General features: G+C 41.0%; 1 protein-coding gene across 1 annotated transcript in view; it reads right to left on the minus strand.

Annotated features, from left to right (window-relative positions):
• Positions 1 to 16,378, minus strand: part of cyp7b1 (cytochrome P450 family 7 subfamily B member 1) — a 109,277-nt gene extending 92,899 nt beyond the window's left edge. Inside the window, 1 exon segment of the mRNA NM_001127039.1 lies at positions 16,254 to 16,378. Coding sequence (NP_001120511.1) covers positions 16,254 to 16,336 — 83 coding nt within the window. The 5' untranslated portion in view covers positions 16,337 to 16,378.
• Positions 16,379 to 17,003: the final 625 nt, after the last annotated feature.

Below are 17,003 nucleotides of genomic sequence, written 5' to 3' on the forward strand. Positions count from 1 at the left end.
AATGTTAAATGGCAGTGAATTATTTGCTATGTAAACAGTGTTATTTAGAAATACAAAGTATACTATAAAAATTATGACAGAATCCCTTTAAAAATAACAGCTCACTTCTAGTAAAGTTACAAAAAGTTGGTATTGGTTCCCCATATAATTATCATTGCAGGGACATGCTTAAGATGGCCATACACATTACAATTACGATCTTTGGTCGCAGGAAAGATCGTTCGTACCCTCCACTGACGTTCAGGGCTGAATCATCAGATATGGAGGTAGAAACAATAAGAATTCTACCCCTATCTGACGATTCAGCCCAAGCTTTATATATCGGTCACCTCATCGATAGGACGGGACCAAAGACATTAACTGGGCGCCATTGAAGGCGCCTGAGCAAAGGCAAGCATTATGGGCTGAATCATCAGATGAGGGTAGAATTCCTATTGTTTCTACCTCCATATCTGATGATTCAGCCCTGAACGTCAGTGGAGGGTACAAACGATCTCTCCTGTAATCAAAGTTTGTAGGAAAGATCGTAATTGTTACGGGTATGGCCACCTTTACTCTTGCCTGTTTGTTAAATTAATAAAAATATACATACATATATATACTTTATTCCTGCTGGTCACAGGCTGCTTTCTTACCACTTTTGTAATATTTACCGTATATACTCGAGTATAAGCTGAGTTTTCCAGCATGAAAAATGTGCTAAAAAAGGAACCCTCGGCTTATACTCGAGTCGAGTTGTAAGGACAGCGCCAGATTACTTGACCGGTACATTCATCGTGCGTGCGTGGGGGGAGGGGTGTGCGCGCGGCGCACACACTACGCATGTACCTGACAAGCAGGTGCTTAGAAAGGTTAGAGCTCATTGCCTTTTCATTTTCATGTAACATTAATAGAAATATATTTGTTAAGTAAGTGTTCTGGAGATATATTAATTGACTATAATACATATTATTACTCTTAATCTGCAGTTGCCAACATTTATATATTTATGTAGAATTCACAGGGGGTCACGCTGAGTATCCTTTCATTAAATATTTGATTATTGAGACTTAGCAGTAGTGGCTGCATTTCCCATCCTAGGCTTATACTCGAGTCAATACATTTTTCCAGTTTTCTTAAGTAAAATTAGGTACCTCGGCTTATACTCGGATCGGCTTATACTCGAGTATATACGGTACATTTTAGAAACATATTAATAATAGTTTGCCCTCATTTTTGCAGTAGCAGCTTTGTAAGCCTGTTCTCTCATGCTCTGTTGCAATTTGATACATTAGTTGCTGATATTTCTTACCAAAAACCTCTGTCCCTACTAAGAATGCTCCCTGACTCACTACCCTATTACAGATGTTAATTTAACAAAGGTTATGGAATAAAAATTGGATCAGAGGGCCCTGGTCACAAGAGCTTACAACCTAAAGAACCATAAGCACCAAGTTACCCTCTAAAATTTGTAATTCCCAAGAGCAGGTCCAAGAAAGCAAGTTTCAGCAGTGCCTGGCCAGCTAGCACAGACAGTGGTTAAGTATAAGAACACTAATAGGCATGCGGTATGGGACCTGTTATCCAGAATGCTCAGGAAAAGGCATCTTTCTAATTTGGATCACCTTACTTTTAAAAATCATTTAGCCATTAATAAACCCAATAGGATTGTTTTGCCACCAATATGGATTAATGCAGCTGAGTTACCATCATCAAGTGCAAGGTGCTGTTTTATTATTACAGAGAAAAAGGAAATCATTTTTAAAAACGTGAATTATTTATTTAAAATAGAGTCTATGGCAAATGGCCTTCCTGTCATTTGGAGCTTTCTGGATAACAGGTGTCCAGATAACAGATCCTGTACCAAAAACAGATAGAGAATAGGGTCATATGGGGTACCTTACAAAAACCTAAAAGTCTATACCAGGTTTTATTAAGTGCAGGTCAGTTACAGACAAACCCCCATATGTAATAAAAGGCACTAAGTTTGCCCAGTAGCAGTAACCCATAGCAACAAAAAAGATGTTTTATTTCAAACAGGTGGCCATTAATTTCTACCTGCTGATTGCTATGGGTTACTGCTCTTGGGCAAACTTTCTGCCTTTTATTACATAACTTCCAAAATGTGCTTTCCTTAAACTGCAAACCGTTTTATGTAGATGCCCAACTTAGCATATACAGGTATGGCATACATACCAACTGTCCCGATTTTCGTGGGGCAGTCCCGGATTCTTTCTGAAAAGTCCCTCATTTCCCTTTGATCTCCTGCACTGAACCTGCACTGACTGCTAAAATAGATACAATGTTTCCCAAACTTAATTTAAAAAGTAGCTTTTGGCAGAAAGCTACACCTGCACTTAGATACAATTGTAACTAATAAGCTACACAGGTCTCTTGGGCGAACTGAAACTTGCAGCTTAAAGGGGAATTTCACCTTTTTTAGCAAAACTGTAATAACACATAAATCACGACCCCAAAACCCCCAGAAATGTGTTGGAAGTGGCCTTCTGGAGCTTTCTGATAATATGTTTCCAGCTAAGAGATCTCATACCTGTACAAGACATGACCTAATGTTAACAGAATAATAATAACAACAGAGTAGGGCATTACATTTTACCCCACAAGACAAACTAACCATGCCATTTAGTAGACAGGCTACACTGCATTTTTCTGCCTACCCTGTTCTTTTCTGTACCCTTTCAAAGCTCATTTACCTCAAAGAGTAAGAAAGTTTACATAAGTGGATCGTTCTGCTTTTTTAGTTAATGTACCATTTGAAAGCCAAACAAACCCTAGCAAAACATCCGTATTTGAACATTTATTTGTTAATGCCCTAAGCTATCCCCGTCAGATTCACTAGGAGTCAAGAACCGATATTCAAGCAAGGATACCCCAAACATTGCAAACACTGAAGGATCTCATAGAAAGCTCTGTATGCTTCATGTGATAAAGAGATACTTCTGCAGCCAGAGAGCATGCAGACATAACCTAAACTTAGATAAGCATAAAATTCACCCTACAGCTAAACTTTAATACATGGCACATTTTGTTATATTAACAGGAGAGAAGTGTATTCTCCAATCATGGCTACTACACACTGACATGGTCTGGAGGACTCCAGCAATAATTGATTTCAGTGCCCAACAAACCAGATGCCTTTAGTTTAAAAGAACCATTTACAAATCATAGCAACGGCAGTGGGCAGTTTGGATAAGGACATCGCTCCATAATGGGAGCTTCAGGCTTTATAAACTAGCCGCAGATAAATTGCAAAACAGGCTAAATCAACCAGCACTGAAATATGGAGCTGCAAGAATGGGGTCAGATCTGATATTAAGTAAAATATATTTGCCATTTCAGGGAAACATTATTTAAATCAGAAAATGTTTAGCAAATATTAAGAATTTGACCTGCTCTCAAATTTATTTTTATATGTATTTACATGTATTTCATCAAAAACATCACTGACCTGACTGTATTCGATTGCCAGTTATTGTACAGACATCACTGGAACTGCACACATACATAGAGAGCCCAATGAGAAACCAGAGTAACTAACACCTCTAATTTATTAAGCACAAATATGAGCCTCTTTAGGGCATATTTACAACACCAGGAATAGATAGTTTGCCACTGATCTCTAAAAATCTTATAGAGGTAAATCAAGCATGTTTCTCGATTAGAAATAGGTCATGTTACTGACAGAGCTCTGATTGGAAGAAATGCTTTCCTATTGTATTATCAGTAATAATACTAAAAATTTTTCAACATTCAAAGTGGTCCCTGTCCCAATGGAGCTTAAAACCAAAGGTCCCAATCATATTTACACTCAATATAACCAGAAGACAGTTAAACGTCTTAAAAATGTTGAGGTTTGGGGGAAAACTGAGAACCCGCAGGAAATCCACGCACAGCAATAATATACAAACTCCCTGCAGATGGTGCATTGCTGGAATTGAACTCAGGCCTCCACCACAGTTCTCAGCTCAGAAAGATGTGCATAAGAGTGTATAGGAAATAAACAAGTGAGGAAAGAAATGCACTCAATATAAAATTAAACGCACCAATGCCAACAAAATATTAGCTGACTCATTAGATATAACTGGAGAATCTGGCGGTTGGGGAATTTAATTTTGCATTATTTAATGTATTGAAAATGCACAAAAAAAGTTAAATATCAGGCATATTAAAACAAGAAACAGGAAATTGTTACACAGCCCAATGTGAATGCATTTCAATCATCTAACCAGTTCATTCTAGGAAATCAGCTGATGCCCTTAGTTCGGATATCAAGTGGAAACCCACTGCTGAATCAACCGCACAAAGGATGTGATTGTCACGGTGCCATTAACATAACAGCTCACAGTGAGTCTCCATGTTTTATGTATTTCAGCTTTGCTGAATCTTGCCCCTATGTTACCAACTGCCCCTGCAGCTTGTTTGTTGCTAATTGTATGCTGATGAAAAGCCTGTCAGTTCCCTCTTTGTTGTGACTTTCAAATGTGTAATTTGTTTGACATGCTGGAAATGGCAGCAGGAGGGCACAGCACATAATATTAAATGTACAAATGGGGCAGAATTTCAACGAATATGATTTTTAAACAGAGGAACAAAAAATGGCAGTATATAAAACTTTGCCCCTGCTCTAATGTAAACCATCTACGATGGGACTGGGGGGGGTGCGAGGTGAGAGGGTAGGGATGTCAGGGTGATCGCAGAAGTGATGTCACGCACGAGCTTCGCGTGACGTCACATTTGCGCCTGGTCAATAAAATGGTCAATAAAAAAGTTAATGGGCATTAAACGGTAAAACACAGGAGTAAAACCATACTTTATACCTTTAAACCTGTCGGGAAAATTCAGTTACCGGAGACCAATTAACGTGAAAGATAAAAGTTTATTTAACACAAGCTCTGTGAAGTCTGAACTCACCAAGAGTCAGAACCCTAAAGAGATCTCAGGGTTTACATAGAATTTTGAATGGAAGCGTTATGAAGGCGTATGGGAGTATGTGGCTCTGCCCTGAAGGCTAGGGGTTGAGAACAGAATCCATCCAAGTCAGGGGGGCTGTACCGGAGAATCTCCATACACAGATTATATTCTCTCACATACCTTAACTCTAAAAGAAAGGTGCAGATCTGTTCTTAGGTTGGGTTATGCCATTCAAGGTCGGACTGGGCCGCCGGAATACCGGGAAAAATCCTGGTGGGCCCCGGCGGCCCAGACCTGACCCTTACCTGTGCTCCCCCTGCCCGACCGCTCCTGCCCCGACGCGTTAAATTACGCGCGTTCGGGGGAGGACGTCGGGTGAGGGGCCCTGCGAGGGGGGTAAGGGGGGCCCCTGCAAGGGTGGGGGAGGAGGGAATTAGGGGACACCTGCAGGGCCCATGGGGCGGAAGCCCCAGTGGGCCCTTCACCCCCCAGTCCGACCGTGATGCCATTCACATTGTATTCACTGGAATGAGAGTTTATTCATCAGTGCTTTTGTCACTCAGACTTAAGGTGGCCATACATGGGCAGATTTAAGATGCCGATTTGAGTCCTTTAGACCAGTGCTGTCCAACTTCTGTGGTACAGAGGGCTGGAATTTTTCTGGCCTACATGGTGGAGGGCTGATAATGGAAGCCAGTTTGACTACTCCCCCTTTTTAAACCACACTCACTTCAAACCACACCCATGTTTTAAGACCATATCCAAAAACCCAAATGGTTGGTGCTCACTGTAGGGATATCACCCTTGATTCATATGTGAAAGAATTTTATTATGTCATATTAAGACACACCCTTGAATCCATATGCCTCCTCCTCCCCCATGGATAGCAAAGCAACCCCCAGCACATAATTACACACCTTATGGACCATATAATGACTATTTCCAACCGCTAACAAACAACAAACTTCTAGAACAAACCCCTGCCACAGGCAGCATGGGGCAGAGTATGGCACACACAGGGTTAAGCTCCCTATGGCTTTACATCCTACCTCTTCATGCCTTTATTTTTATTGGGTAAGAGCCCTTATACTCAGGTTTTAGATGTGTAACTGTTCCCTATAGGTTTAGCTTGGTTGTTCACGCCCCCTGCAGACTGATATAGTGTCTGGCAGGAAGGTGTGAGTTCCTCTTTTGGGTGCATGCTGTCTTCCAAGCAGAGCTCCATCTGAGCCTGGGAGCAGACAGTAGGCCCCAGAAGCGATTGTATCCTAGGGCCTAGGGGTCCTAGGGCCCCGTGAACGAGGACTTAGCAAGCACAGTCAGATTGTTTAATAGCACTTTCTAGGAATGTGAGCATAGTCAGCTCTAGCTAGAAAGGGCAGCCATTAGCCCCACCAAAGGAGTGATTAGATTCAGGAGTAGTTCTCCTATCCGGCAATGTTGCCTCAGTGCAGGGCTACGGAGTAGAGATAGACAGGCAGGATAACCCCTGATCCTACTCACCCGGAAGACTCATCCACTAGAAGTTATCAACCTGAAGGAGTTCCTACTACTTGGACTACCTCCCAAGGGGTACTGGTTGAGAGGTGTGTTTCCCTGCCCAGACTCTACCAAGAGGTGGGATAAAACGGTGCATACCCTCTCTTCTGCAAAAGAGCATTTCCTTATTGTACCATCTCAATCTGACTGTCTGTGAGTATGATAACCCTGCGTAACATCTGTATCTTGGACAAATAAATCTGTATTATAGTTCACCATAATAACCTCTGTGGCGTCCATTTATACCATCTGCACTACACAGCATCAACAAGTTGTAGTTCAACTACACCCTCAGCTCCTATCCAGCTTTCTTCCAATTAGCGAAGGCCCATCCTAAGAAAGAGGGTCGCATGTAGGATTGGAAGAAGGCGAATGTCATTCCCATATTTAAAAAGGGAGTAAGATCTCAGCCTGGCAATTATAGGCCTGTAAGTTTGACATCCGTGGTGGGCAAGTTATTTGAAGGCTTGTTAAGGGATCACATTCAAAATTATGTAGTGGAGAATGCCATTATGAGCAGTAATCAGCATGGCTTTATGAAGGACAGGTCATGTCAGACCAATTTAATTGCTTTTTATGATGAGGTAAGTAAGAAGCTGGATAGTGGGGATGCAGTAGATATAATCTATTTGGATTTTGCCAAAGCATTTGATACCGTTCCCCACAAACGACTGCTTTCTAAGCTAAGGTCTATTGGTCTTAGTGAAGTCATTTGCACATGGATAGAAAACTGGCTACAGGATCGGGTACAGAGGGTGGTTGTTAATGGTACATTCTCTACTTGGAATAAGGTCCTCAGTGGGGTCCCTCAGGGTTCTGTACTGGGTCCACTTTTGTTTAATTTGTTCATAAATGACTTAGGGGAGGGTATTATGAGTAATGTATCAGTGTTTGCAGATGACACAAAACTCTGCAGACCAGTCAATTCTATCCAGGATGTGACATCCCTGCAGCAGGATCTTGACCAACTGGCAATCAGGGTGGCTAAGTGGCAGATGAGATTTAATGTGGATAAATGTAAGGTCATGCACCTGGGATGTAAAAATATGCAAGCCCCGTATAACCTTAATGGGACTGCACTAGGCAAATCCATAATGGAGAAGGACCTTGGAGTCCTTGTAGATAATAAACTTGGCTGTAGCAAGCAATGCCAGGCAGCAGCTGCAAGGGCAAACAAGGTTTTGAGCTGTATTAAAAGGGGTATAGATTCACGGGAGGAGGGGGTTATTCTTCCCCTTTACAGAGCGCTGGTAAGGCCCCATCTAGAATATGCTGTTCAGTTTTGGTCTCCAGTGCTCAAACGGGACATTATTGAATTAGAGAGGGTCCAGAGAAGGGCAACTAAGCTGGTAAAGGGTATGGAAAGTCTCAGTTATGAAGAAAGACTGGCCAAGTTGGGTCTGTTTACACTGGAGAAGAGACGCTTAAGAGGTGACATGATAACTATGTATAAATATATAAAGGGATCATATAATAACCTCTCTAATGTTTTATTTACCAGTAGGTCCTTCCAACGGACACGAGGGCACCCACTTCGTTTAGAAGAAGGGAGGTTCCATTTAAATATTCGGAAAGGTTTTTTTACTGTGAGAGCTGTGAAGTTGTGGAATTCCCTCCCCGAATCAGTCGTGCTGGCTGATACATTATATAACTTTAAGAAGGGGCTGGATGGATTCTTAGCAAGTGAGGGAATACAGGGGTATGGGAGATAGCTCTCAGTACAAGTGAGGGAATACAGGGTTATGGGAGATAGCTCTTAGTACTAGTTGATCCAGGGACTGGTCCGATTGCCATCTTGGAGTCAGGAAGGAATTTTTTCCCCTCTGCGGCAAATTAGAGAGGCTTCAGATGGGGGTTTTTTTGCCTTCCTCTGGATCAACTAGTAGTTAGGCAGGTTATATATAGGCATTATGGTTGAACTTGATGGACATATGTCTTTTTTTCAACCCAACTTACTATGTTACTATGTAACTCATGCTCTACATCACCTACTAGCCTGGATTTACCTCGTTATAGCCAAAATAGTGTTACACTATATATTAAAATTTTAATTGCAGTACCATCTCAGTATATGTTCTTTTTATAGTGTGCAGGGTTTATGTGTGTGTTTCTACTGCTCCTACAGTCTGTCTGAGGTGTGAACAGGTGAACAATGTGGGTGATTACAGTCTGAGCCAGAGGTGTGAACAATGCAGGGGGTGAACAATGTAGGGATTAAAAGGTGTGAACAGGTGAACAATGTGGGTGATTACAGTCTGAGCCAGAGGTGTGAACAATGCAGAGGGTGAACAATGCAGGGATTAAAAGGTGTGAACAATACAGGGGATTACCTGTTTAAACAATACAGGGGGATTACAGCCCGAATCTGAGGTGTGAACAATGCAGGGGGCCAGTTCATCTCAGTACTGATACCATTTAAAGCTTACACACAACTAAGCAGTCACAGCAGCCAGACAGGTGGGGGCCACACAGAGGGGGCCCGCCAGTTGGACAGCACTGCTTTAGACCGATTTGGAAGCTTATCTGCCTATGTGTGGTCCCCCAATGGGCCTCCCTGATCTTGATATCTGGACAAAAATTGGCCAGGTATCGACTGGGCAGGTTTGATTTTCCCATCGGATTAGGGATTTCATCGACTCATTAATACCATACTTGTATAACATTGTATAGGTGTACTGCTCAAGCAGAAATCCCTGGTTTAGATAAACTGAAGTTTTCTGGTAATAAAATGCACCAACAAACACACACAAAATGAAACAGATTTATCAGAAAATAAATGTCCTTAGTTATATGTACACGTATTCATATTGAATATGAGTAACCTCATGGGGTTATTGCTTTAGCCTTCAGGAGGAAGTAGGGTTAGTTATCTAGTAAAATGAGAGAATTGGTCAAAAGAATCCTTGCGCTATATATGGGTTTGTACGTGTCAGAACTGGCGTTGTGAAACTTCCTTATCTGGTTAGATGAAAGGTTTGCACGGTGCTGAATCATGCTTTCCTTCTGCTGACAAGTAGTGAAACTACATAGATTGCTGTAGTAAGTCAGTAAATATAAGTATGGGATGGATTATCCAAAATGCTAGGAACCAGGGGTTTTCTGGATGACGATATGGGATATTTCTGTAATTTGAGTCTCCATGCTTTAAGTCTGCTAAAAATTAATTAAACAGTAAATAAACCCAATAGGGTTGTACTACCCCCAATATGGCTTTATGCAGCCTAAAGGGAATCTGTCATGATTTTTAGGGTATACTTTTTATTTCCAAATTACACTGTTTACATAGCAAATAATTCACTTTATCATTTAAAATTTTATTCTTGAACCAACAAATGTATTTTTTTAGTTGTAATATTGGCGTGTAGTCACCATCTTAGTGCTTTGTGCCTGAGTCTGAGCTTTCAGAAGGAGCCAGCGCTACACATTAGAACTGCTTTCAGGTAACTTATTGTTTCTCCTACTCCCATGTAACTGGAGGAGTCCCAAGTCAGACTTGGATTTCTTACTATTGAGTGCTATTCTGATACCTACTGGGAGCTGCTATCTTGCTCCCTTCCCATTGTTCTGCTGATCGGCTGCTGGGAGGGGGATGATATCACTCCAACTTGCAGCTCAGCAGTAAAGTGTGACTGAAGTTTATCAGAGCACAGGTCACATGGCTGTGGCACCATGGGAAATGAAGGATATGACTAGCCCCATGTGAAATTTCAAAATTAAATATAAAAAAATCTGTTTTTTAAAAAATGGATTTCAATGCAGGATTCTGCTGGAGACACTCTATTAATTGATCCATTTTTTTAAAAAAAAAATTTTCCCATGACGGTATTCCTGTCATTAAAAAAAATGAAATTATTTGCTTTGTGGGAGATTCCCTTCCAGTAATTCTGAGCTTTGTGGATAAAGGCCTTACAGTTTCCCTACCTGTATATATTATGGTAACATCAATATGAAGTTCATATTCAAAAGATAAAAAATCTCACTCCTGATATAAAGTGCAAAGTCTTAAGGTGGCCATACACGTAGCAATAACGATCTTTCATGCATCCATTGGTCGCAGGAAAAGGTCGTTCCCACCTTCCACTGACGTTCAGGGCTGAATCGTCAGATGTGGAGGTATAAACAATAGAAATTCTACATCTACCTGCCAATTAAGCCCTAAATGTAAATTTTGTTTGGGCGCCTTCAACGGCGTCCGATCAAAAACTTTAATCCCGGCCGATCGTCAAGATCGTCAACAGATATCCACAGCCTTTGCGATATTGGTCGCTTCTTCGAACAAGTGCAACAGATAACTGCTGGCAGAACTTATATAATCTGTTTCCCACAACTACTGCTGCTGTTTAGATTTTTTACAAAAGCGACAGCTTTTGAGCTATTTTCTAGCATTCTATGACACTCTAGATTCTAGAGTTGTACAGTTTTCTGATGTAAAACAAAATCTGCACTTTTATAAATAGGTGAAATATACTAGTCAACATTTCGCATAGTAACATGCAGTAGTAACATAGCATGTTAGGTTGAAAAAAGACACATCCATCAAGTTCAACCTTTTATGCCTATACATAACCTTGCTAACTGCTAGTTGATCCAGAGGAAGGCAAAAACTCTTCTGAAGCCTCTCTAATTTGCCTCAGTGGGGGGGAAAATATTTCTATGCAAATCTGTTCTACTAAAATTCTTTCATACCATACTGTGCTTATTGTAAGACTGTTCAATTCTGTATACAAAAGTAGAACTAGATTTACTTAAATAACTCAAAAAATGAATTCATATAACAAAAAGATTCTTAAATAATTTTAAAGAAACAAAGGACATTCCCGTAATCAGCCAAGGAACAATTCTATTGTTAAATGTACAGACCACTCCAAATAATATATAACAGCATTTGTGGCAATAATTCCTGGAAGTTCAGAAAGCCAGCAGTGCAGAACTGATGAGCAACAGGAATGCTGTGTTTAATCTGGAAGTTCTTTAAAGGGATAGTAACACCAGAAATTTACATTGTTTTACAACATCATAACATTGCTTTTGCATGCTATTTATAATTTAGCCATAAAAGTATTTGCCTGATGTTTTTATATTGCCTATCTGATCCCCCCATGTTCCTCAATAAGATGGCTCCAGAATGCTCGGGACCTGGGGTTTTCCGGATAAGGGACCTTTCCGTAATTTGGATCTTCATAACTTAAGTCTGCGAAAAATCATTTAAATATTGAATAAACCCAATCGGCTTGTTTTGCCTTCAATAAGGATTAATTATATCTTAGTTGGGATCAAGTACAAGGTACTGTTTTATAACGGTAAAAGAGAAAAAGGAAATCATTTTTAAAAATTAGAATTATTTGCTTATAATGGAGTCGGAGATGACCTTTCTGTAATTCGGAGCTTTCTGGATAATGGGTTTCCAGATAAGAAATCCTATACCTGCACTTACAAAAGAAGCCCTATCAGCCTAAAATGATCAACATGACCTATAGGGAAATTTTAACATTGACATTTTGAAGTCTAGTTTTTTAATAAGAATCATGCATATTTGGGTGCTGGGTAAAGTGAATTTGCACTATTTTTTAGGCACCCTAACAGACAGCAATAATTGATGCTGAGGGTTTCCTTGTTCTTTACTTACAAATCCTCCCTGTAATAATACAATCAACACATTTCATATATACTGAAATGTGCCCATGTAATCAATAAGGATTAAAATATGTTTGTGGCTTTAAATATAAGCTGATAGACATAAGCGATGTAGAGTGGGTATACTGGAGTGATCTGTCTGAAATACTAGAACTGGCTATGCTTAGTGACTTGACAAAGGCCAAGGAGATAATGGAAGTTTGGAAGTAGCGATAAGTAGCAGACTGGCAAGCAAGGCATATGCCTTCAGCGATAGAAGGGAAGATTGAGGAGCTCAGGTAAAGCAGTGGGCATGTGTTGGACATAAGGGTACTATAATACCACCTGTTGTAAGCTTGATAGTCAACCCACTCTGGTGCAAAATACTAATGGCACTGCTCCCTATGCAGTCACGCCATGCACATCTGACCTAAATTCTATAAACCCTGGCACATGGGAAACTTCAGGAAACAATTTCAATATGAATAGGAGTTAAGTGAAGTAGAGACATAGGATATAATTGATAGGAAACAGGAGTCACAGGAAACAGTAACACGAGAATAGCACTCAACATGATCTCCTTGTTCTCCTAGTACATGTGCAGAGAGACACAGAATAGCCACAATGGGGTTCTGCCACACTCCCTGGTTAGCTCTACATCCATGTATCTCCATTTCTCTATATATGTACACAACCTACAGTTGACACACTCCTGCATACATCATAAACTGCAATACTAAGAATGAAAAGAGGCACACACTCTATATAACATGCAAATGGGGCGCTTACCCTATTTATTGCAACCATTTGTGCACCAGTGATTTGTGGGACTACCCCTCCCCTCATTTGGTGGTCAGAGTTTAAGGGGCAAATTCATCATAGTGTGTAAGCCAACATCACTGGTGATGTCGCCCATAGCAACCAATCAGATCGTTGCTTTTGTTTCCTAACTTGTAGGTGACTGTTAAATTCTCATTGCTGATTGGTTGCTATGGGCAACATCACTGGTGATGCACACTGTAATAAATATGTAATAAATATGACATAATATTTTGTGTTGCAGTGTACGATGCCTATCCCTGTGCCTTATTTGCTTCATGTCTGTGAATTTCTGACTAACATCTCTCTGTTACAAGTTAGCATCTATTCTAACTCTGGCAACAGGGAGATCACCTTACACAGTTAAAAGAAAGAAAATAGAGAGTAACATGAACACAGAGCTGGAGATGAGCCATTAAGCAGGGGCATAAGGGGATGCAGGTAAGAGAGAAGGGATGTGCTACATCAGGGATCCCCAACCTTTCTTACTCGTGAGCTGCAGTCAAATGTAAAAAGACTTGGGGAGCAACACAAGCACCATAAAAGTTCATGGAGGAGCCAAATAAGGGCTGTGATTGGCTATTAGGCAGCCTCTATGCACCCTATCAGCTTACAGGGGCTTTATTTGGTAGGAAATCTTGTTTTTATTCAACCAAAACTTGCCCCCAAGTCAGGAATTCAAAAATAACTCCCTGGTTTGGGGGCACTGAGAGCAACATCCAAGGGGTTGGGGAGCAACATGTTGCCCCTGAGCCACTGGTTGGGGATCACTGTGCTACATGGTAGGAACGGAGAAGAAGGAATGCTGCATTCACATTGGTTCCTGCTCTTGTTGATTTTGGGAGTGAAAACTTGGTTTTCTACTTCTAACTCACTATTTACAGTAGGTTTTCTGGGAAATGAGATATGTGAGATTAGCTAATCAATTGTATTAGGCACCTTGGGTTTGGTGTTTCTCATTAAGGCTGAGGGTACACAGAGAGGTATTCAACTGGCACTTTTCAGGTTAAAAACATGAGCCTAATAATTCCATAGCTGCTGTGCATTTCTAGAAGGGAGGGATAATACTGGTTTAGGTGCATTCCTTTAAGCTTTGAGGGTTAAGATTTGCCTTTCATAAATATAAAGCAACCTTGAATCACTCTGAACTCTACAGATATTCCTAGGGTCAAAGTTGGAGAAAGAGGTTAAGCTGTCAGAACTGGTGCGTCTTCTAAATAGTAAAAACCTGCGTTGCTAAATTGTTTTTTCAATCTATTGGAATATCTTTACTTTGGGGGATCCCTTTACATCCCCCATTAAAAATGACCTGCCACACAGGCCATCCATGTCAATGCGAAGAGATCCATGGCAGGTACCTAAAAATGCCTTCTGCCACAGCCCTATGAGTATTAGTAAAGATAATAATACAGTGATACAAAAAGGGCTGAGTAGTCATATCAAATTCTTGACTGTCCCAATTATTTTCACATTGCACAGGTAACAGTAATCCTATTACAATAACAGAAACAACAAATACACTAAGAAAGTAATGTAACAATATGATCCTGATACAGAAAGATACAAATGCTAGTTCATCTTTAAAAACATACAAGGACCAAATACTTTTAAGAAGTGTGTTTAAATGAATGCCTTGCAAATATATAGATTATACAACAAATACATATATATATATATATATATGTATTTATTGAGAAAGGCTGGAAGATCAGCCTAAAGTCAGGCTTTGTTATATTTCCAAATATATTTTCATGTTGTTTTGCATAAGACCTGTGAGAAGCGGCCAGTTTGTTCAAATATATATATATATATATATATATTATACAATAAAGATGTTGTATTTCATTTATTGTCGCATACTGAATTTTTTTGGGAAATTCACAGATATCAATAAGTGTATCACAAACCATAATAGAGGAATCTGTGATTACTTTATTCTTCCATGTCAGTTAACACAACAAGCTGGCAATCTAACACAATGTGAAATTCCACATGACATTTTTCATGGAAGAAACCAAGGTGAGGGTTTCAGAAGGGTTTGTTATAGAATAGGAAAGAAATACCAGATACATTCTAGAATGATTTAAAAAATCAGGGCAACCCTTGAATGCTGGGTGTCCCAACTTTTGCCCTGATTCTCAGGTTGTAGGGCCAACCCAGAAATACCACAGAGAACCACTACAGCCTTGTCCATACAGCTTGCTCTAAGTAGGTGGCAGTTACACAGCTCCCTAATGTCAGTCCAGGCTCAGTATTTAGTACCTAGCCAACACTTTAAGGGGGAGTTTTCTTATGCCCTGTGTTGCGGTGTCTTTTGCCTCTGGCTACATCTGCCATGGTAACAGGAGATAAATCATTATAACAATGAGCAGAATGCATTTTTTGTGTCAGACAAAAAACAGACCAACTGCATCAACGCATGAAGTACTGACATTTACACTGGTCCACCCTGCAGCCACCTCAAGGCATCCCACAGAAAGCTGCATCCAAATATATGTGTGCACAAAACCCTTAAGGCAAAGGTTATTAAGCTGTGTGGGTAGCCCCTAGATGGCCCAGCCTGAAGGCCACTTATGGCTAATTAAGGGCATACTTATCACTGGGACGGATATCACTGGGACTAAAGGATAGCGATCATATTATAGTAAATGTGTACCCTTGTTATCAGCTAAGTGAAACATGGGGTGATTCAGCATGTATTGACCCCCATGTGATTTCAAGCTCAGCAAGTGTCCAACATAATTAACCTTCATTTATTTCAATGGCATATGTCCTGAAATGCCCTTATGGATCAGGTGGCTGCAGTTTACAAATATCAGTAGTCAGTATTTCTACTGCGAGGGAATTGCAAGGGGCCACACGATTGCCTTTGAAATATTTTGTCACTTGTCCACTGACCTGGTTCAAGTGTCAGGTACAAAGATTAGCATAGCCTATTGAAATGGACATTAAGATCAATGGCACCTTGTGAAATCAGGGAGTTTTGAAAGAGTTCAATAATCACTCAACTCAGCTTTACAATGAAGAGATAGAACATGTATGTGACAAAAAAAATGGGGCTATAGTAATGCTAAATAAGGGGTTAGGAATTAAATAAACATACTTTTCCACCCAATGGAGACCAGGTTAATAACCTCTATAGCACCTGCAAGTGTCCAATGCTGCCAGTGCCAAGCTGTGAGTAAGGCACAGAGAGTGATGGGCTAGGCACTTACACAGGAGCCCTCAGTACACAGGACAGACATGGCACCTGGGGCCCCTGCTGGGAGACACTGAGAGAAGTGACTGCCCTGGGGTCTAAGTTCATAGGCGACAGGAAGAGCCATAGGCAGCAGTGCCCCTGACAATGAACTTGGGAAGCTCGTACTCACCGCTGCCTTCTCGGTAGTAGGAGCAGAAGTAGGAGGCCCCCCAGCACAAGCCCGGTGACAGTATAAAGCAGAGTGTCAAGCATAGCGGCTTCCGGCTGCCGGGGCTGTAGTGCTCCTGCTGCTGCTGCCGGACTCGACTCTCTCAACCCCGCTCCCAACTTTACTGAACTCTCTCAGGCGATCAAACTTTTCCGTGTGAGGAGGGCAGATGATTTAAAGGGGAACTCTGACTGGTTACTGGCAGGCGCCTCCTTCCTGCCTTCTCCATATCAGTGTGGGAGAGTTTTTCCTTGGAATGTATGGGGTTTTGTTTTCATTTGATACTGGAGCTACCAGGAACAACACACAGATACAGAAAGTACCAACTACAGAGAGCAGCAGTTACTGATACAGAGAGCAGCAGCTACAGACACTGAGCAGCAGCTACAGATACAGAGAGCAGCAGCTACAGATACAGAGAGCAGCAGCTACAGACACTGAGCATCAGCTACAGATACAAAGCAGCAGCTACAGATACAAAGCAGCAGCTACAGATACAGAGAGCAGCAGCTACAGACACTGAGCATCAGCTACAGATACAAAGCAGCAGCTACAGATACAGAGAGCAGCAGCTACAGACACTGAGCAACAGCTACAGATACAAAGCAGCAGCTACAGATACAGAGAGCAGCAGTTACAGACACTGAGCAGCAGCTACAGATACAGAGCAGCAGCTACAGACACAGAGAGCAGCTACAGACACAGAGAGCA

The sequence above is a fragment of the Xenopus tropicalis genome, chromosome 6 (assembly GCF_000004195.4).
Source record: "Xenopus tropicalis strain Nigerian chromosome 6, UCB_Xtro_10.0, whole genome shotgun sequence".
In the NCBI taxonomy this organism is placed as follows: domain Eukaryota; kingdom Metazoa; phylum Chordata; class Amphibia; order Anura; family Pipidae; genus Xenopus; species Xenopus tropicalis.